The 22500-nt window shown below is 38.6% G+C and overlaps 2 protein-coding genes across 14 annotated transcripts in view; one reads left to right on the top strand and one right to left on the bottom strand.

The window, feature by feature from the left end:
- LOC136856597 (ligand of Numb protein X 2-like) overlaps positions 1 to 22500 on the bottom strand; it is a 582959-nt gene that overhangs the window by 81511 nt on the left and 478948 nt on the right. The gene's annotated exons all lie outside the window — the stretch shown is intronic.
- On the top strand, positions 4724 to 7374 carry LOC136856679 (putative uncharacterized protein DDB_G0271982). The gene is made up of 3 exons (XM_067134737.1): positions 4724 to 5313; positions 6286 to 6364; positions 7306 to 7374. Exons 1-3 carry the CDS (start codon positions 4724 to 4726, stop codon positions 7372 to 7374), a joined length of 738 nt encoding a protein of 245 aa, XP_066990838.1.

The raw sequence follows: 22500 nt of genomic DNA, 5'->3' as shown, positions 1-22500 counted from the left end.
TTAAATGTGCTTATTATATACATTTTTTCTTTCTTCTTCTTCTTCTTCTTATTCTTCTTCTTCTTATTCTTCTTCGAGAGAGAGAGAGAGAGAGAGAGAGAGAGAGAGAGAGAGAGAGAGAGAGAGAGGGGGGGGGGGGTTTCAACATAAGACAAAAAAAAAAAAAAAACTGTCCCCTATAATAAAAAAAAAGAGGCCAAAATCGACTAGCACTCAAAAAAGCAATAACGAAGCATAAACAAAACACTTCGCCTATGAGAGTCTCGGGGCGTGGGCGGGTGGGTGGGCGGGCGGGGGGGAAGGAGAGGAGATGGGGGTAATATTGGAATTCTTGCCAAAGGAAAAAAGAAAAAAAGAAGAAAGTCCCAAGGGTCAGAAAATGTTAAGAAGAAGAAGAAGAAGAAGAAGAAGAAGAAGAAGAAGAAGAAGAAGAAGAAGAAGAAGAAGAAGAAGAAGGCGTTCCGAGATTTTTTACCGAGGAGGAGAGAACGGAGAAGAAGGAGAAGAAGAAGAAGAAGAGGAAGAGGAGGAAGATTAATGAAATGGGGAGAGGAGACGAAGAAGGAGAGAGAGGGAAAAGGAACCACAAAAGAAGAAGTAAAGGTAAGAAGAGAAGAAGAGGAAAGGGTATAGGAAGACGATTGGATATAAGGAAACAAGGAAGGAGATTAATAAAATGGGGAGAGAAAACGAAGAAGGAGAAAGGAAAAATGAAAAATAGAAGAAGAGGAAAAGGTAAGAAGACAATAGCATATGAGAGAAAGAAGTGGGAAAAAGGCAGAAGATTAATAATATGAGGAAAATAGCAGTAAATGAAAAACAGGAGAGGAGGAAAATGTGAGAAGACAATAGGATACAAGAGAAAGAAGAAGGGGAAGAAGATTAATAAAATGGGCAAAAGGAGGCGAAGAAGGAGGAAGGGAAAATGAAAAACGGAAGAGGAGGAAAAGGGAAAAAATAAGAGATAACAGATAGGATGGAAAAATAAGAACTGACGGCAGAAAATGGAAAAGGAAGACGATAGAAGAGAGAAAAACGAAACAAAGACAAGAAAGTAGAAGAGAATAGAAGAAAAAACGTAAAAAAATTAAGGTAAAAATCAATAAATAAATAGAGAAAGAAGGAATGAAATCAAATAAAGAAAGAAAGAACTGAGGATTTAAGAGGGCGGAAACTAAACAAGAAATCCAAATGACTGCTTTTCCGTGGGTGGAAATCTCTCGCTTTTTATCAGTTTTCTGTAAAGGAAAACTGCTGTGCCGGCTTTGTCTGTCCGTCCGCACTTTATTCTGTCCGCACGTTTCCTGTCCGCCCTCAGATCCTAAAATCTACTGAGGCTAGAGGGCTGCAAATTGGTGTGCTGATCATCCACCCTCCAATCATCAAACATACCAAATTGCAGCCCTCTAGCCTCAGTAGTTTTTAGTTTATTTAAGGTAAAAGTTAACCATGATCGTGCGTCTGGCAACGATATAGGCCAGGCCACCACCGGGCCGTGGTTTAAAGTTGCATGGGCCGCGACTCATACAGCATTATACCGAGACCACCGAAAGATAGATTTATTTTCGGTGGCCTTGATTATGCGCCTTAGCGGCTGTAAAGAAAACTCGGTTGCGCCGAAGAAACTTCGGCGCATTATTTGTTTTGTTACAGTTGTTTTTACCTGTCGATGCATAATGGAGGTGCAGTGTTATTCACTATTCATCCTTCATTGTACAAATTCACCAATCGATGAATTCTCCAGGCGTCTGCTATTCGGCATTCATTGTTATGGATTGAATTCACCTATATCAATAAAAGCTATTTAATCTATTTAATTTTCTGTCACTCATTCTTTTTCTTTATTGAATTCAACAACTGTCAACGAAGACTATTTTGTATTCCATGCTCTTCAATCTTAATTACTGAATTCACCCTTCACCCGTCAATGCTGTTCACCCATAATTAACATATTCGCCCTCATCCGTCAATGTTATTCACCCATCATTAACATATTCGCCCACACCCGTCAATGTTATTCACCCACCATTCGTATATTCGCAAACAGATAACGAAAAGACCTCTTGAATAGACTGTCATTCATCCTTCATTAAATGAATAATTCAAGTACCGTCTACAAAGGCTTCCTTCCATCCTCCTCCTCCTCCTCCTCAACCCCCTCCTCCTCCCCCTCCTCCAAGCCCTGTTTACTCGACTGAGAACCCCAATGTTCGCAGAGACAGGGAAAGGGAAAAAAAGGAAGCAAAAAGTGGGTATCAAAGAAGGAGACTGCGCTGGATATTTGCATTCAATTTGTGCTCTGGCTCTTCAAACAAGCGCCCCCCCTAACCCCCCTGTGGGAGGGGGAAACGGACGCAGCGAGTTCGTGCTTTCATAAACATCCGGTCTCGGAAGTTTATCAAAGAGAATGCCGAGTCAACACGGGGAACAACATCGGAGTCACAATCAGCCATTCCGAAGGCAAACAGCGAGAGATGATACGTAGCGATTAGAGCAAAGGACACGATGATAATAATAATAACTTGCGGCGATAATTATCATTATTGCTGCGATGTTGCTCTCATTTAAGTTGCGTCATGCTATTAAGTGTTTGTTTAGTTAATGACGAGGAACATACGTTTACAGATATTAGTTTCCGGGTTAGTTAATGAATAGGAACACTGGTCTATAGATATTACTTTGCGGAATCTATAATTCTCACAGGCACAGACGATCAGGTTCCCGATTTTTATAGAATTCTTCAATATAATGGCAGAGAACACAATCTTTTTAGTTTTCTGTAAAAGAAAACTATTGAGATGCCTATTTTTCTGTCCGCCCTCAGATCTTAAAAAACTACCGAGGCTAGAGGGCTGCAAATTGGTATGTTGATCATCCACCTTCCAATCATCAAACATGCCAAACTGCAGCCCCCTAGCCTCAGTAGTTTTTATTTTATTTCAGGTTAAAGTTATCCACGATCGTGCGTCTGGCACTGCTGTAAGTGCCAAGAACACATGCCACCACCGGGCCGCGGCTGAAAGTTTCCCGGGCCGCGGCTGAGAGTTTCATGGGCCGTGGCTGAAAATTTCATACAGCATTATACGCTGTACAGAAAACTCGATTGCGCCGAAGAAACTTCGGCGCATTTTTTCACTTGTTTTACTTTTGTCAATACAGTAGACTGTTGAAAATATTTTTCGTACATAAATTCACTTAACCCGATCATGATGAATCTTTACAAAATATGTGATTTTACATAAGCCAACAGGACTGGCCTTGATAATCCGCATTAAATATTGTAAAATGTCGTCTCCAAATTTTAAATCTTGAACCACTTTAATATTTGCGGTTCCTCTTGTGTCTAACAACATTTGAAGGAGTTTGACTTCCGCCTCCGTCTCTCAGGCAAAATGTTCAGCTGAAGAAAACCACTTTCCTTATATAACTTGTCACTCACTTTAATATCCATTAAAAAAAGGGGGGCTTTTGCAACGCTAGATATTTCCAAATCAGTCAACTGTCACTACCGTATATCTGTTACACATCAAATTTACTGTATGTTCACTTTCCTGCTATTTCCTAACTTCGTATTTCTCTCTCTCTCTCTCTCTCTCTCTCTCTCTCTCTCTCTCTCTCTCTCTCTCTCTCTCTCTCATAGTTTATACCGCTTTTGCCCTCTCGCTGGGTATAATATTTTTCATTCCACGAAAGCGACGATGCAAAACTCAAGCGATTTTCCCAATGCCATTTCACGATATCTTTTCAATGCCGCAATTCGAGGAATATACAAGCGAGGAATTCTAGTGCTCATTAAAGAAGTAAAAATAGTGAATGAACAGATGCTCACACACACATAATTATATATATATATATATATATATATATATATATATATATATGTGTGTGTGTGTGTGTGTGTGTGTGTGTGTGTGTTTGCGTATGTTTGTGTGTAACTGGAATTAAAAAAACTGCGATAATAAGTCCTATCTTTACAGAACTGAACGATTTTATCAAATTAAATAATACGACGTTTCAAATGAATGTCTAAAATTGCTTAAAATGATATATATATGTGTGTATATATATATATATATATATATATATATATATATATATATATATATATATATATATATATATATATATATATATATACATATACACCGGAAACTGAAAGGATGGGGAGAATGGGAGGGATTTGGGGGGCGGAGAGGATTATAGGAGGAAATGGTGATGGAAGGATTATTTAGTGGATAAAAAGAAGTGAACTGCATATTGGGATGAGGTGGAGGAAGCGAGGGAAGGCGAGCTTGTGAGATAAGAAGACTGAGAATGATAAGACGACTGGGAATGGAAAGAAGACCGAGAATGAAGAGAAGACTGGGAATGATAAGAAGACTGAAAATAAGAAGACTCATAATGGTAAGAAGACTGGGAATGATAAGACGACTGGGAATGATAAGAAGACTAAGAATGATAAGAAGGCTAGGAATGATAAGAAGACTGAGAATGATAAGAAGACTAGGAATGATAAGAAGGCTAGGAATGATAAGAAGGCTAGGAATGATAAGAAGACTGAGAATGATAAGAAGACTAGGAATGATAAGAAGACTAGGAATGATAAGAAGACTGAGAATGATAAGAAGACTGAGAATGATAAGAAGACTGATAAGAAGACCTGGAATAATAAGAAAACAGAGAATGATAAGAAGACTGGGAATGATAAGGAAGACTGAGAACGATGAGAAGACTGGGAACGATAAGAAGACTAAGAACAACAAGAAGACTAAGGAACGATAAGAAGACTGAGACTGATGAAACGACTGAGAACGATAAGAAGACTGAGAACGATGAGAAGACTGAGAACGATAAGAAGACTGAGAATGGACAGGGACGACGAAAGGGTAAAGTGCCCAAAATCAAGTCACAGTCAACAAGAATCAGGAACGACCAGGAGAAACCGAAAGAGGAAAAGAGAAGCAATGAGGATAAAGAGAGAGAGAAGAAACACGAAAAGAAGAAAGAAGGAAAGCGAAAAGAGAAGAAACGCGAAAAGACGAAGGACACTGAAAAGAAGAAACACGAAAAGAAGGCAAAAGAAAGTGGAAAGTTTCCAAAAAGGGTCAACAGGAGACCTAGACACCGAAGGACATTCCTTCAAGAGCTACTGCCCCCCCTTACTCTATCAGGGGTCCCACCACCCACCGCCCCTCCTCTCTTCCCCAGGGGTCCTCCGCCCCCTCCCCTCTTCCCCAGGGGTCCTCCGGCCCCCCTCCCCCCTTCTCAACAAGGATGTCTCAAGCGTAATTCATTCTCCTTGACTTTCAGGCCGTAAAACTGGTGCATCTGACGCCATTTGCATCTTATTCCGCAGCTCGGCTCAAAGCCCTTAAACATTCTGGCACAGACAGAAAGTCCGTCCTTCCTCACTTTGGTATTAAAATTCTCGTTCACTGTTTTTTTTTTTCTCTTTTTTTTTATTTAAAGCTCTTAGCTTTGTCTTTCGTAACTAGGTGTCAAACTTTGTTCATTTACTTACATTTACGAATTTATAGTTGCATGGTTGAATGTTTTAATATAGTTATATTTTTTTGTTATATAAAATTTTGTGAATGTTTGACTGGCCGGAAAAATACAGAGAATATCCGCTTTGGTTTGGAAGAATGATTAACAATCTCAGTGAGATGTTTCAAAGAATATGTTTGTGGCAGCCTAAAACACACACATATGTATATGTATATATATATATATATATATATATATATATATATATATATATATATATATATATATATATATATATATATATATTATATATTTGTATATATATCTGAATATATATATAAATATACATATATATATGTGTGTGTGTAGGTAAACTTCTTGACTTTATACAGAGTGAAGTACAAGGTATATGCAGTAAATTTTTGCAATTCTTTCCTCTTCAAGCGCCCATTCATTTAAATCTGATGAAATTTTAATTCAACCTCTAAAATATGTCAACATTTCAGGTGTAGGCAAGTCTTACTTTTCATGCCAATTACAGAAACTTAATATTACTTTTATATTTTCATCTTCATCTCTCGCATCTAAAGGTACCGATTCAGTAGCCATTGCCATAGCTGTGGGAGAGAGATACGTCAAGCCACCTCTTCTCATATTTTCTCTGAGGAAGTCAAACATTCTTAAATTACTTGGCTCCTTGATCGTTTTTCCTTTCACGGATAAGCTTCAGGATTCCCCTCTTGCTTCTGGTTTCCATATAGCTTTGATTTTTATTTATTTTTTTTTTTTTACTTTCAGGAGAGTTAGAGTCCCATTTTCTTTCTTATCTCCCCCCGCCCCCACCAATCTCTTTCCTGGTCCTTCAGCTCTGCGTTGGGTGAGTCGGTAGAGCTGTGGACTGGCGCTCGCTGGGCCGGAGTTCGATTCCCCGGCCGGCTGATGAAGAGTTAGAGGAATTTATTTCTGGTGATAGAAATTCATTTCTCGCTATAATGTGTTTCGGATTCCACAATAAGCTGTAGGTCCAGTTGCTAAGTAACCAATTGGTTCTTAGCCACGTAAAATAAGTCTAATCCTTCGGGCCAGCCCTAGGAGAGCTGTTAATCAGCTCAGTGGTCTGGTAAAACTAAGGTATACTTAACTTAACTTATAGGCCTGGGCTATTTAAGGGCATAAATTTTCAATCCAACCGATATCTGCATTGGAAAAAGCGAAATACCTTTTGACTATCAGTAAATAAAATCAAATTAAGAGTCACGTATTGAACAGGAGATAAAACTTTCTCTCTCTCTCTCTCTCTCTCGCCAGAACCTCTTCTTGAAATACACAAGCTAAGGTCTTTTCCATGACAATCTCTAATATAACTCTCTCTCTCTCTCCAGAACCTCTTTTTGAAATACACAAGCTAGGTTATTTCCAACACGTGTTCTAATACCTCTCTCTCTCTCTCTCTCTCTCTCTCTCTCTCTCTCTCTCTCTCTCTCTCTCTCTCTCTGAAATACACAAGCGAAGGTTTTTCCAACACGATTCCTAATATAACTTTTTGCTCATTTGAGCTACATTCTTCTTCTGGCGAGAATGACGATGTTATCACAAAACGCAATCCCAAATGCCTCTCGCATCTGGGAAAGTCTCTGCATTGAACCAGGAGGAGGAGGAGGAGGAGGAGGAGGAGGAGGAGGAGGAGGTCTATTTTCCCCATTTCATCCTTTACTGATTTTACTGTTTATGAAAATGTTTTCCCCGATTCTTTTCATCCGGGGATATATTTTTTTCCTCTTTCCCAAATAGCATCTTCTTCTTCTTCTTCCTCCGCAGAAAGATATCGAGTTCTCGTCTTCCTCTTCCCTTCCCTCCTCCTCCTCCTCCTCCTCAGCCATCTTCTAGCTCTCATTTTTTCCCCCATCATCTTCTTCCTCATTCTCTTCTTCTCCTTATTCTCCATCTCTTTTCAAAACCGTCTGAAGGCGCGTCATTTTCCACGTCATTAAGCAGTCTAACCATCCTTATCATCATACCTTTAATTTCCATTCCACCCCCAATGAGCACCACCTACCTATAGACCCCCTCCCCTCCCCTCCCCTCTCCCTCATATCCCCTCCTCCCTTCCCCTAACACCACCCCCACCAACAACCAGCTCCCCCATTTTACTTTCTTCGTTGATGATTCCGTTTTGAGATGCAATCTCGCAACTTACGGTATAATGCGGGATTCTGAGAGAGAGAGAGAGAGAGAGAGAGAGAGAGAGAGAGAGAGAGAGAGAGAGAGAGAGAGAGACGTCTGGAATCAACAGCGGCTTATATAATAAGAAGGCTGCAGTGGAGGTCGGATTCATGAGATGATCCGGGAAACTATTTAAGAATAAAAACAAGCAAAAAATGCGCCGAAGTTTCTTCGGCGCAATCTAGTTTACTGCACAGCGCATAATGATGTTTGAAACTTCTACCCGCGGCCCATGAAACGCAGCCACGGCCCTGTGGTGGTCTCAGCCACTGCCCATGAAACTCAGCCACGGTCCGGTGGTGGCCTGTGTTGTTGGTACCTGTATCGTTGCCAGAAGCACGATTATGGCTAACTCTAACCTTAAATAAAATAAAAACTACTAAGGCTAGAGGGCTGCAATTTGGTATGTTTGATGATTGGAGGGTGGATGATCAGCATACCAATTTGCAGCCCTCTAGCCTCAGTAGTTTTGAAGATCTGAGGGCGGACAGAAAAAGTGCGGACAAATAAAGTGCGGACGACAGACAAAGCCGGCACAATAGTTTTCTTTTACAGGAAACTAAAACCCACAATATTCTTTGTTTTAATTTTCTTATTTTTTTATTTATTTGTATTTTTTTTTATATAGTCAATGAAATGGGGAAGAGATCAACACTTGATATAAACACAAAGTGTGATTACATTGAAATATATTTTCATTTTTGAATAGACACTATGCATAATAAAGGCAAGCTGTTATTACATATACGCTGATTACAATAAATATGTATACAATACATAAATACACACACACACACACACATATATATATATATATATATATATATATATGTATATATATATATATATATTTATATTATATATTATATATATATATATATATATATATATATATATATATATATATATATATATATATATATATATAAATATAGTACACTAAATAAACGTGGGTAGCCAAATCCGTAGAGTTTTACACAGAAACTGGGCTTCTATAAAAATTCACAGCGCATCTCAACAATAAAACATATCAAATTTATTTCACCTCCTTGTACGATTTTCCCCTTGACGTTCCAATAAATCTAGCTGATGAACGATTTTTTTTTATTTTCAACTTAAATTAAGAACTATAGACCGACATTTTCGTATCATTCATATCTAGAGAAAAATTATAATAAAGAGAAAAATTACAGTGAAAGTTTAGTATAAGGTATATATATATATATATATATATATATATATATATATATATATATATATATATATATATATATATATATATATATATATATATATATATGAGAGAGAGAGAGAGAGAGAGAGAGAGAGAGAGAGAGAGAGAGAGAGAGAGAGAGAAAGAGCATACACGTATTTCAACTTTACTTACACCACCAGAATTTGATCATTCGTACCAAATTCTATAAAATTTGAGACCACGCATTTATTAATGCAAGGTTTTTTGTTATCGTGTACTCCCGGAAAAATATAATTCATTAATGTAATAAGCAATTCAAAAACTCTTTTAAGAATATTTGCAAAATTAACACAAGAAAGATTAGTGGAAAGAAACGAATAACGATAATAACTGACCAAAAATATAAGAAAAAAAACTGCAACCAAAAAAAAAAAAAAGTAAATAATTTCGCCGTATAAAAAAAAAACAGGATCGTACTGCCAGCGCCATACAGACAAAAAAAAAAAAAAAAAAAAAAAAAACAGACAGGATTCCGCTTAAATGACAGCATCTGTCTTGGGCAGAAAGCAGAACGGGGAACTAATTGCAAAACACTGAAGACGGAAATTCCTCTTCCCTCCTCTCAGAGTTTCTCAAAAACCTCTTCGTCTCCGCATTCAATCGATCCTCACCCAAAGAGGAGACTCTTCATTCCAGCATTTGGGAATGAATGAGCTCCAATTATCGGGAATTATCGGGCATTTCTCGGAAGGATTGTAAACACGTTTTCCCGGGCACTGTAAGCAGGTTGATGTGAGGCGAGCTGGCTGACGGGGGAACGATGATATCATCGAAGGAATTAGCCACTAATTGCTGTTGCTCTTATGAATAGTATTGTTGTTTCGATATGTCAAGTGTTGGAGAAAATAATCCACAGTTTCGTGACTTTACAAATGTATTTATTTTTATAAAAGTGAATTCTCCATTTTAAGACTCGTACTGCTGTTCTTTTCAAATATTATTGTGAATAAGACTCAATCAATGTCGCTCTCACTCTCTCTCTCTCTCTATCTCTCTCCATCCCCATTTTCTTTACAAATGCACTTTAGAAAACGGGTCGCTCAATTATAAAGAGTGACTATCGTAAAAGTTATGACTGAACATGGCAAAGCCTGATAAATTATTACAATGTATTCTTGTATGTATATATATGCTCGTGATATCCTTTTCAATAGTAAATACAATGGAATAATATTCATTGAAGTTAATACTCTATATTAAGACTTACTATATGGAAAAACTGGGAATACAAATAAGTTTAATAAAAATTTCAGACTGCAATCTCAGAAAACAGTGGTATGAGAAAAGGGGAATAAAACAATAAATAAATAAATAAAAGCGAAATGGGAAAGAGGATGAGAATGGGGGGATAATAACTTAACTGTTTGTGCGTAGAATAATAGTGTATACGAAGGAAAACCATTTATTAACAACAATAAATTTTAGAATATATTTAGATAAGATACAAACATTTTTCTGTAGTATAATAATGACGTGAAATATCTACAGATTCCCAGCTGTTTCACTGCCTCTACCTGAGACAATGGGGCGTCATTGCTCTATTCTTCGATGGCCAATTAAGGCGAAGAAGAAGAGACAAAATAACAATGATAAATCCTATCACGAAAGAAAAGAAGAGATAAGAGAAGATGAATAATCAGTCCTATTATACTCCTACCTACACACCTCACTCAAGCACTTTCAAAGATAATTTAAATTCATCCTAATATTCCTAAGAGCATTTCGCATTTCCTTGTGTGAGACCTCCATTAACGTACAATCCTGAATCATTATTCCTGAATTCTCAGGTCTTCAGTGTCATCTTATATCTGTCAAGTTATTCCTGTTACGTCTCTAGGACTTTCTTGAGATTTCTTTTTTGATCTTATTCCTTTTAATGAGGTCTGTTTACCAACTCCCGTCTGATAATTGATAGCCATTCTGATGATTGATAGTCAATCTAACTATTTTTGTGCCGCCTTCATCAATTTCGGTTTATTATTCAGTTCTATCGAAGTAACTTTATAAAAGAAGAATAGAACATAATATAGAATTTAGGCCAAGCGCTGGGACCTGTCAGGTCATTCAGCAGTGAAACGGAAAGTTGACAGTAAAAGGTTTGAAAGGTGTAACAGGAGGATAACCTCAAAGTTGCACTATGAATCAACTGTTAGGAGAAGGGTGAGGAAAGTAAGATAGAAAAATGAGAATATGAACGGAGGTATAGTAAAAGGAACGAAAGGGGTTGCAGCTAAGGGGCCTAAGGAAGGCACGCTGCAAAGAACCTTAAGCAACGCCTACAGTGCATCGCGTGAGGTGCACTGACGCCACTAATTAAAGTAATTCAAACGATAAAATTAACTACAAGGAAAATAATCTGAAGTCTCCATTGCCGTTCGCTGTTGACTAAAACTTCTATATGTATATGTATATATATATATATATATATATATATATATATATATATATATATATATATATATATATATATATATATATATATATATATATATATATAATCTGAAAAAGGTTCTTCCTTACTTTTCAACGATTATTTCTTATCTACTCCATTCCATTACTTTACTTTCCTCCCTTCTTTATCAAATATACTTTACCACTTTCTGTGATATCTCTCTCACATCTTTCCTCATTTCATTCTTGCCATTTGTCGAGGAAGAAAAAGAGAGGAATGATTTAAACGGAGGGAAAGTCGTAATGAGAATGATATACAAAGGCATGAAGGGAGGAACAGAGACAAAGGGACGATGAACGTGAGGAATAGAAGAGAATAAGGATGATGGAAGGGAGGATGGCGGTTAATTGGAGATTATAAATCTGGGAAAGACTCGGATGCTGATAAACCGTAAGATAAATAAATCATGATAATGAGGGGGATTAGGAAGTGGCTTGAATAGGGAGAAGAGATGACGATGGCGAGGGTGAGATGAATGTGGTTTCTCTCTCTCTCTCTCTCTCTCTCTCTCTCTCTCTCTCTCTCTCTCTCTGTGCCTTCTTTAAATTCCGTGTTCTGCATTTAATGGCTAGTATTCAGAGTCCTTACAATTTTAATTCAACGGATTCCCGGCATTTTCAGGACAGTCTTAGATAAAAGACATCTAACTGTACAAAAAAAAAAAAAGTAAAAAAATGCGCCGAAGTTTCTTCGGCGCAATCGAGTTTTATGCACAGTGTAAATTATAATCAAGGCCACCGAAAATAGATCTATCTTTCGGTGGTCTCAGTATAATGCTCTATGAGCCGTGACCCATGAAACTTTAAACACGGCCGGGTGGTGGCCTGTCCTATATCGTTGCCAGACGCACGTTCATGGCTAAATTTAACCCGAAATCAAATAAAAACTAATTAGGCTAGAGGGCTGAAATTTGGTATGTTTCATGATTGAAGGGTGGATGATCGACATACCAATTTGCAGCCCTCTAGCCTCAGTAGTTTTGAAGATATGAGGGCGGAAAGAAAAAGTGCGGACAGAATAAAGTGCGGACGGACAGACAAAGCCGGCACAACAGCTTTCTTTTACAGAAAACTAAAAAGTAATAAAAGACAACAGAGAAAGTATGAAAAAGATATAAAATTCGAACAAAATCCTACAATCGAATGATGCAACAGATACCTGACATTATCTAAAAACAATGTCATAAGATCAGTTATACAAATTTTATCTTTTCACAAGCATATCGCTGCGAGTTTTTTTTTTTTTTTTACAAACGAGTTGCAAATGATTGAAATATTTGTATTTAGACTTTTGTATTTACCCGACTTATTTTTATTTTTGTTTTGTTTTGGTAGAAGTGTTACGAAGCGATATCTTTTTGTGAGATTATTCTTTCCGTTTACTAAAAGCGCTTTGTGTCAAAATTGTGTTGGATTGTTACAATTGTTGACTGAGAGAAGAGAAGAGAGGCCTGGCGTCGCACATCATGAGTGAGAGGGGAGTTTGGTGAAGTTCGCAGGCAAACTTCGTTAATCAAAACTGCTAAACTCACAGTTCAGTCAAGGCACTAAAACTCTCCTGAGAAGCGGAGGTTTTTTTACGGAATGTTCGCAAACTGCTAAACAATATCTAGTCATTTTTAGTATTCTGTAAGAAAACTATTGTGCCGGCTTTGTCTGTCCGTCCGTACTTTATTCTGTCCGCAATCGAGTTTTCTGTACAGCCTCTACAGCGTATAATCAAGGCCACCGAAAATGGATCTATCTTTCGGTGGTCTCCGTATACTGCTTATGGGCCGCGACCCACGAAACTTTAACCACGCCACTGTGGTGGCCTATCAAATATCGTTGCCAGAAGCACGATTATGGCTAACATTAACCTTAAATAAAATAAAAACAACTGAGGTTAGAGGGCTGCAATTTGGTATGTTTGATGATTGGAGGGTGGATGATCAACATACCAAATTGCAGCCTTCTAGCCTCAGTAGGTTTTAAGATCTGAGGGCGGACAGAAAAAAGTGCGGACGGACAGACAAAGCCGGCACAATAGTTTTCTTGTACAGAAAACTAAAAATGGCTCCCTCTTTCTTCTTCCCATTTTTATGTCTTCCTTCATCTCCCTAATCCAGTCATTATTCTCTTTGCAATATTCCCAAAACGACGTCTTCTGCTACTCCGAAAATCTTCCTACTCACATCAACTCCATAATATCCTCCTATTTTTCCACTAGTATAAAAATAACTGTCTTTCTGCTATCATAAATATTCCTTTTCCATAATCTCAAAGAACTATCGTTTTTCCACATGGGTCTTTTTCTATCCTATTCCCCAAATTCCCCATAACCATCCCTCTTGTTATTCTTCTTCTTATAGTTCATTCTTCATTTGGTTCCATAATTTTAAGAGTTTCACATTTACTCTAAATATAGGCCTTTTCACTTTTAATTCTTCTCTTGATAAGTAATTCTTTTGGTTTTCTCCTGTTAATATTTATCTTATCATCAATTCTGAAATTACTTCTCTTTCTCTCTTTCTACCTTCTAAAACAGTTTTTCCTCTATTCTTAATTTCCTTTTCTTCACTTTCGTTTCCTTTCTATTTCTCCACCCATTCCTTATTCCACCTCTCCCATTTTCTTCCACACCAGTGCCATCTAAAAATCGTCCCCTGGGAACGTCCTCGATAAATAAAAAGTCCTTGGAACGGAGTCCTTTGATTCCTAACTCACTCCCACGTCCGTAGGACCCGTCCCCTCCCAACAGCAAGCCGCCCCAACCCCAGAAGGACCCATCTCTCTCTCTCTCTCTCTCTCTCTCTCTCTCTCAGGATCCTGAAAACCTCTTAACCTTCCGAAATGCATGCGAATACATTTCCATGTTCATTTCCAATTCATTTTATCTTAAGAGTATTTTCGTTCCTCAGACGGTCTCCTCCAACCACCTACGCCCTGCTTTCGGTTCGACGCCTTCCACCTCACGCCCACTTTCAAGGGAAAGGATTTCGCTCCTGTGTGTGTCGTTGGTAGCGAGTACATGGAAGGTTTTGAAGTGAAGAACTGGTAAGTGGTTAAATCGTCTCCATTATTGTGATGGTTTATAAAGATCCTTTTTCGATCCATTGTAGTGATTTTAACACATTCAGGACGTCACGTACCCACCACAGATTAGTAATCTTATTAAGTCTTTTTTTTTATTTTCTGTATCTGAAGGGCTACTATAATTATTATTATTATTATTATTATTATTATTATTATTATTATTATTTCAGTAGATGAAACCTATCCACATGAACAAGCACACCAAAGGGGCCACTGACTCGAAATTCAAGCTTCCAAAGAATGTTGGTTTCAACCTCCCACCGCAGCAGACCCCACACTGCATCAGCAACTGATCATGATACAGAGCCAGCGATTTTTCATCGCCCTGGCAGAGACGCGAACCACGCGACATCTGAGTGGCATACCACGACACTACCCACTATAGCAGCGGACCACTCGAGAATTGCCTGTTCTTGAGATATTTGGTATATTTTGTACTTATCCCTAATCTGCAATTCTTTCCCCAATGCAGGGGGTGACCCCAGAAGACGATACGCTTCCAGTGGGCTCATGCGCAATACCAGCAGCTCTACAATCTTTAGGTGGTCACACATACAAGTTCCGAGCAGCCACATTGTTGCTCGACTTACATTGATCAGAAGACTAAGGGTATAGCAAACATGTGAACTGAATTCAATTGAATATAGAATTTAGGCCAAAGACCAAGCGCTGGGACCTATAAGATCATTCAGCGCTGAAAGGGAAATTGACAGTAAAGGGTCTGAAAGGTGTAACGGGAGGAAAACCTCAAAGCAGTTGCGCTAAGAATCAATTGTTAGGAGAGGGTGGGAAGTAAGATGGAAGAAAGAGAATATGAAAGAAGGTACAGTAAAAGAAACGAAAGGGGTTGCAGCTAGGGGCCTAAGGAAGGCACGCTGCAAAGAACTTTAAGCAATCCCTACAGTGCACCGCAAGAGGGGCACTGACGGCACTAACCCCCTACGGGAGAGGGCAAACATATGAAATCTCGATTAGCACCTCACTACTAAGCAAGAGACTTCAGGTTCAACTGCTATCATTTATTCAGAAGGATATACAACGGCTCTCCTTTCTTATACAAGGGCTCGAGGTCCAAGACCAAGAGAAACGTTAAATTCGCCATAACGCTTGAATATGAAAACGTAATTGAGAGCAACTGTCTCCAAATTCCCCGTCATGTTATGTTTCCCTGTCATCCTCCATTTCACCTCGTATTTGTCCATCGGCTCCCAACCCCTTCCTAACGAAGCCATTCATAATTTCTCTTCCTGATGACGCGAGGCAACAGCCCCATTAACAACATCCCTACACGAGTCTCCCGCGAGTAATGTGTGACGAGGCTATTTCCCAATCGTCAAATACCCTTTTGGAATTACCGAGACATTTCTTCATCGTCTCCGTGATGATTTGAGTAGGGGCGGGCATCTGTCAATCTTCTATAGTAATAAAATTCTATTGGACCTTTCTCGTTTGTCTGCGTGGTAGGTAGGGTGGAGGGTAGAGGAGTGACAGGTCCTGCAAACCTGTTTGGGGATGGGGGTGGGAGGGTATGGGAGACATGACACGTCCACCCTCCTCCTGCAAACCTGTTTGTCCGCCCAGGGTGGGGGTGGAGTAGGTAAAGGATCGGGAGGGTATGGGAGACATGACGCGTCCAACCTCCTCCCACAAACCTGTTTGTCCTTCCCGGGTGGGGAGGGGTAGGTAGGGGATCGGGAGGGTAGAGGAGACGTGACACGTCCACCCTCCTCCTGCAAACCTGTTTGTCCGCCCCAGGTGGGGCGCGGTAGGTAGGGGATCGGGAGGGTAGGGGGGACGTGACGGGCAGCGCCAGCTTCCAGCGCAGCGTAGCACACGCCATCAAGCTCGTATAAAATATTTGAAATATTAGGATTTATTACATCATCATTTGAATTCCTCCCTTAAGGACTTAAAACATCAAGGGGATATGCTGATAACCCTAGTATCTGTCAACATACAAACTACGGCTTTACACCAAAAGGGCGAAGAATCTGAACTGCTATATTGGACCTCTTATCTTAATTATCACTGACTCTCATACGGCCAGAGAGAGAGAGAGAGAGAGAGAGAGAGAGAGAGAGAGAAAGTACTCTTCATCCATTAAAAACTTTTTTAAAGCATCCTTCTGCACAGCAGGGCATTTTATATATAAGTGTGTGTGTGTGTATATATATATATATATATATATATATATATATATATATATATATATATATATATATATATATATATATATATATATGTGTGTGTTTGTGATTATGGAAAACCAAATTGACGAAGATTATATATCTCAAAATATAGAAAATACATAGAAACCAAATCGCCTCGGTGTCATGATACAAACCTCTCTCTCTCTCTCTCTCTCTCTCTCTCTCTCTCTCTCTCTCTCTCTCTCTCTCTCTCTCCCAGAGGCATAAACATCCGTGTCCATACTTATGCATATAAAATACACAGCCATAAAATGCAAAAGCCGTTTCAATATTCCAGACCCCAGGAGCACGCGTGCAATTTATTCTGTCTCCCACTTCGGCGACTTCATAACCGAGTTCCCTGACCCGTCTTTGACCTCGCCTGAAGCCTGACCGAGATGGCCTCGCAAAATGCCCTCTATATATATTAGAGAAAAACCCATAACCATATTTTTTCGTGGGGTGGGGGGGGGAGGGGGGATGGTTTAGTTCTTTCTGGGATGTCCAACTGGGGATGACAGAACATGGGTGGGTCTGTCAAAAATGCAATGAGTGTATATTAAAGAAAATCATAACCACAATTTTTTTTTTGGGGGTGGTTGGCCATTATGGGACGCCCTATTGGAGAATGTCAGTATGGGTGGACCTGTCAAAAATGCAATAAGAATGAAAGGGGGAGAGTAGAATGAATAATTTATTGCACTTGGAAGCTGGGTGAATATAATAAGGAACATATAGTAACGAACGACCTTTCTTTTTTTCTTGAAGAGTGGGAGTTGTTCTACTGAATTCAATCACAAAAGGCGTATATCATCAACAACGCAATAAGAACGGAATAAAGTTAAGAAAAATGGAATAAGCAATACTCATCATCTTCTCACGCTAACTGCATAAGACAGGGAACTTGAAATAGTTGCATAAGCTTTACAACACTTTATCTATACTGCCCCAAAATGGAAAACCGCAGTATCTGCAAAATTTTCGAAACTGAGATATGCCACCTATTGGACTCGTGAAACACTAATACAAAAGTTACTGCAATTAAAGAATGATTCTTCAATCTTTATTTAGGGCGTCCCATTTGCAGCATCTGCAAAATCAGCAGTAGGGCAAGGGAAAACTGCAGTATCTACCATTTTTCTCAGTTTTGTATTTTTGCAGAAACTGCAGTCTTCCATTTTAAGGCAGTGCAGTCCAAGAGAACTGACACTGCGAATATCAACAACTGCATGACATTTCGAGCTCAGTAAAGCAAGGGACATATATCTACAGTAACAAAGAAAGGTTTCGCATCCTGGTACAAGCAATGGATTTAAACGTATTTACAGAACTGTGCAAGGAATTACATCGTTGAAAATATCTGTGAAGGAGAGTATTACCAATTGATAAAAATCAATATTACCTAACAGGCGTCCTCCTAACACCTATTCAAAGGTCCACACCAGACCACACATTATTATTATTATTATTATTATTATTATTATTATTATTATTATTATTATTATTATTATTATTATTATTCAGAAGATGAGACCTATTCATATAGAACAAGCCCACCAAAGGGGCCACTGACTTGAAATTCAAGCTTCTAAAGAATATTATTATTATTATTATTATTATTATTATTATTATTATTATTATTATTATGAAACCTATTCATATGGAACAGGCCCAATTCGAGCTTCCGAAGAATATTAAGGCGTTCATTCGAAAGAAATAACAGAAGGTAATGGGAAAAACAGAAATAGGAGATCACTTAATAGAAAAACAGATAAATTATCAAATAAATAAATACAAAATATAAATAAAAATATAAGTAAATAATTAAAAAATAAACTGTGAACGTCAACCGTTTCTCAACTTCAAAAGGCAAACTTTGGAACTTTCATTCTTCTCTCGTTTTCCTTGTCTTCTCCAGAACTTAACGAGGCTAATAGATTTTATTTTCTAAAGCGTTAAGCTGGAATTTATTTTTTCAGTTCCTTTTCTTTTATACATCGGGTCTATTAAGACTGGCATCAGGCTGACGTGGAATGGTTTTTACATCAAATAAGCAACGCCATCAAAAAATATAGTAAAACTATATATAGAGGGAAAACACTACTGTGATTAGTTACTTTACACTTGTAAACAATGCAAAAGAATGTGAAAACCCATGCAAATATATATATATATATATATATATATATATATATATATATATATATATATATATATATATATATATACATACATATATACTGTATATACATAATTTGAATATTTGAAAATTTTGAAAATTTAGAAAAACACTGAGTTTAGTTACCCTACAGAAAACATTTGAAAACCCCTGAAAGTATTATAAATATAAACATATTTCAATTTGAAAGTTTGGAAATTTGGAACATTTGAAAAAAACAAAAATTAACAGTACGCCAAAATACGAGCCTAGGTGAGATTCGACATTCATAGGGGCACGTCAAGAATTTGCATACAATACCCAATTAGAATACTTAACGAGAGAACAGGAAGTAAGAAAAAAAAAACTCTTGAAAATGAAACTGGGTGAAAAATGGCTACCAGGAACACAAGAAACCCAAAATAAGAAACCTAATTCCAAGAAACCCAAAATAAGAAACCTAATTCCAAGTCAACCAATTAAGCGACAGAAAAATCACACTGGGAATTTTTTTTTTTTTTTTTTTTGTAAATTCCACTAGCTGCTTTGGCAACAGAGGAAGAAACGGAAGGGCGCGGAAAGCAGAGAGAGAGAGAGAGAGAGAGAGAGAGAGAGAGAGAGAGAGAGAGAGAGAGAGAGAGAAGAAACACGGCAGGAACGCTAATTGTATCTGGTGTCATAAGGACCCAAAGAAGATGCCACAAAAAAGAAGAAGAATTCACAATGTACAGAAAAGGATGAGAAACATAAAGAATAAACAAAACAGAGAGAATAAAGGAATGCATAAACAGGAAGATAAAAAAAAAAAAAAAGATATTAGCGGTTCAGTCAAACCGCCATACGGGGTAATTCAAGCACGCTGTTCCAATAAAAGAGAAAAAGAATTCTCTCTCTCTCTCTCTCTCTCTCTCTCTCTCTCTCTCTCTCTCTCTCTCTCTCTCTCGTTGTTTTATTTTTAAGAATTAATATTCCGACAAATCTCTATCAAACGCCGCCCAATCTCTAGATGCAAAAACGAGTGGGTGCTTGCAATGTGAAATTCCTTGAAGCTTTGTTAGAATCGTTCAATCACACTGATGTTCATTTTCTTCCAGGATAAAGTCTTCTATTCATGATGCTTTTGTTTTCACGATTCTCACGTCAATAGTTTTGTTTCTTACAATTCTGCTTTTGCTCTTTTAGGATATGCCTCCAGATGGCTGCACACACACACACACACACACACACACACACACATATACATATATATATATATATATATATATATATATATATATATATATATATATATATATATATATTTCTGAATCACATCGGGACCGAACCCTGGATGACTGTGGAGGAGGAGGAGGAGGAGGAGGAGGAGGAGGAGGAGGAGGAGGAGGAGGAGGAGGAGGAGGAGGAGGAGGAGAGGGAGGAGGAGGAGTGGCAGTAATTGTGTCAAGCAATTAAATTTTCCCTCATGAATACATAACAAGTAAAAAATGGCGCCGCTGCACAGAATTTAAAATCTCATGAATAAAGCATTTTCTTTAACCGGCACCTCCTTGCATCCTTCCTACTCCTACTCCTACCTCCCTCACTCCTTACTCCACCCACCAACCTCCTCCTCCTCCTCCCACCAATCCCAAACCCCCTCCCGACCTCATTTCGAGAGGTTTCCCACAGAAACGAAAATCTCACACGAGGTCTTCATTATAGAGAGAGAGAGAGAGAGAGAGAGAGAGAGAGAGAGAGAGAGAGAGAGAGAGAGATTTTCATACTAAATGTGATTCATTATAAAGCCTCGATTCCTCCCAGAGAGAGAGAGAGAGAGAGAGAGAGAGAGAGAGAGAGAGTTATTTTCATACTAAATGTGATTCATTATGAAGCCCCGGTTCCTCCCAAAGAGAGAGAGAGAGAGAGAGAGAGAGAGAGAGAGAGAGAGAGAGAGAGAGAGATTTAGTCTGGACTGGGGCAATGCTTCTGCCACAATTGCGAGTTTTATTGGGATCAAATGTAACAAGTAAAAAATGCGCCGAAGTTTCTTCGGCGCAATCGAGTTTTCTGTACAGCCACTACAGCGTATAATCTAGGCCAACGAAGACAGATCTAACTTTCGGTGGTCTCGGTATAATGCTGTATGAGCCGCGGCCCATGAAACTTTAACTACGGCCCGGTGGTGACATCTCCTATGTCGTTGCCAGAAGTACGATTATGATTAAATTTAACCTTAAATAAAATATAAACCGCTGAGGCTAGAGGGCTGCAATTTAGTATGTTTGATGACTGGAGGGTGGATGATCAACATACCAATTTGCAGTCCTCTAGCCTCAGTAGGTTTTAAGATCCGAGGGCGGACATAAAAAGTGCGGACAGAATAAAGTGCGGACGGACAGACAAAGCTGGCACAATATAGTTTTCTTTTACAGAAAACTAAACCCAGTAACAACAATAAAAGACAGACGAAAAAACAAATAAATGCGAAACCAAAATGAATAATGATGACAAGTCGTGCTGGTACCCAGTTTCACTTCCGTCTTATGAAAAACATCTTGCAAAATAAGAGTTTTTTTTTTTTTTTTTTGCCTTGTAATAGTCTTTCAGAAAGTGGGAAGCAGCTTAGCAAGCAACTGCTTTTTTTTATAAGGCGATTTCAAACTCTTACAAACCCCAAATGAATCTTAGCGTAAAATATAATATGAACTGAACAGCCATTTTCGTTTTCTGTAAAAGAAAACCATTGCGCCGGCTTTGTCTGTCCGTCCGCACTTAATTCTGTCCGCACTTTTACTGTCCACTCTCAGATCTTAAAACCTACTGAGGCTAGAGGACTGCAAATTGGTATGTTGATCATCCACCCTCCAATCATCAAACATACCAAATTGCAGCCCTCTAGCCTCAGTAGTTTTTATTTCATTTAAGGTTAAAGTTAGCCATAATCGTGCATCTGGCAAACGATATAGGATAGGCCACCACCGGGTCGTTGTTAAAGTTCCATGGGCCGTGGCTCATACAGCATTATACGAGACCACCGAAAGATAGATCTGTTTTCGGCGGGCCTGATTATACGCTGTACAGAAAACTGGATTGCGCCGAAGAAGCTTCGGCGCATTTTTACTTGTTATTATTGGCGTTATTAATATATAAGAATTTTATATATTCAAGTTCACTCAAACTCTCTTTATTATTCACAGTCTCTCTCTTTCTCATTTACTCTATCTTCTCCCTATTTTCTCTGCTTCCTTTTGTTATTCACATTCTCCCTCTTTCTTATCTAATCTATCTTCTTTTTCCTACATTCTCTGCTTTTCCTTCTTCGATAATGGAGAACCATTCTCACCCTATTCCCAGGAATTAATCACCAACACTTCCTCCACCAAACCCCATCCCCCCTCCCCCACCAAACCTCCTCGGTCACCAACGCCCGGTAAAGACGCTAAGAATCGCGTGACTCTCTCTCTCTCTCTCTCTCTCTCTCTCTCTCTCTCTCTCTCTCTCTCAGTCCTCGAAAGATACCCCATCAATTTTTTTTTCTTGTCCGCTTCAGCAAGAAGATTGTTTTCCTTCCATCACAAGCAAATTGCCGAGCAAACACCGCTGCGTGCATTGCTTGAAGTGGATGACACCCGAATCAAGCGGCAATTTCATCCAGGCGGGTGAAGAAGACAATTCAGGCACCA

Source organism: Macrobrachium rosenbergii, chromosome 36 (assembly GCF_040412425.1).
Source record: "Macrobrachium rosenbergii isolate ZJJX-2024 chromosome 36, ASM4041242v1, whole genome shotgun sequence".
Taxonomy (NCBI): Eukaryota; Metazoa; Arthropoda; class Malacostraca; order Decapoda; family Palaemonidae; genus Macrobrachium; species Macrobrachium rosenbergii.
Note: the sequence above shows the minus strand (reverse complement) of the source record. Positions and strands in the feature narration are given on the sequence as shown.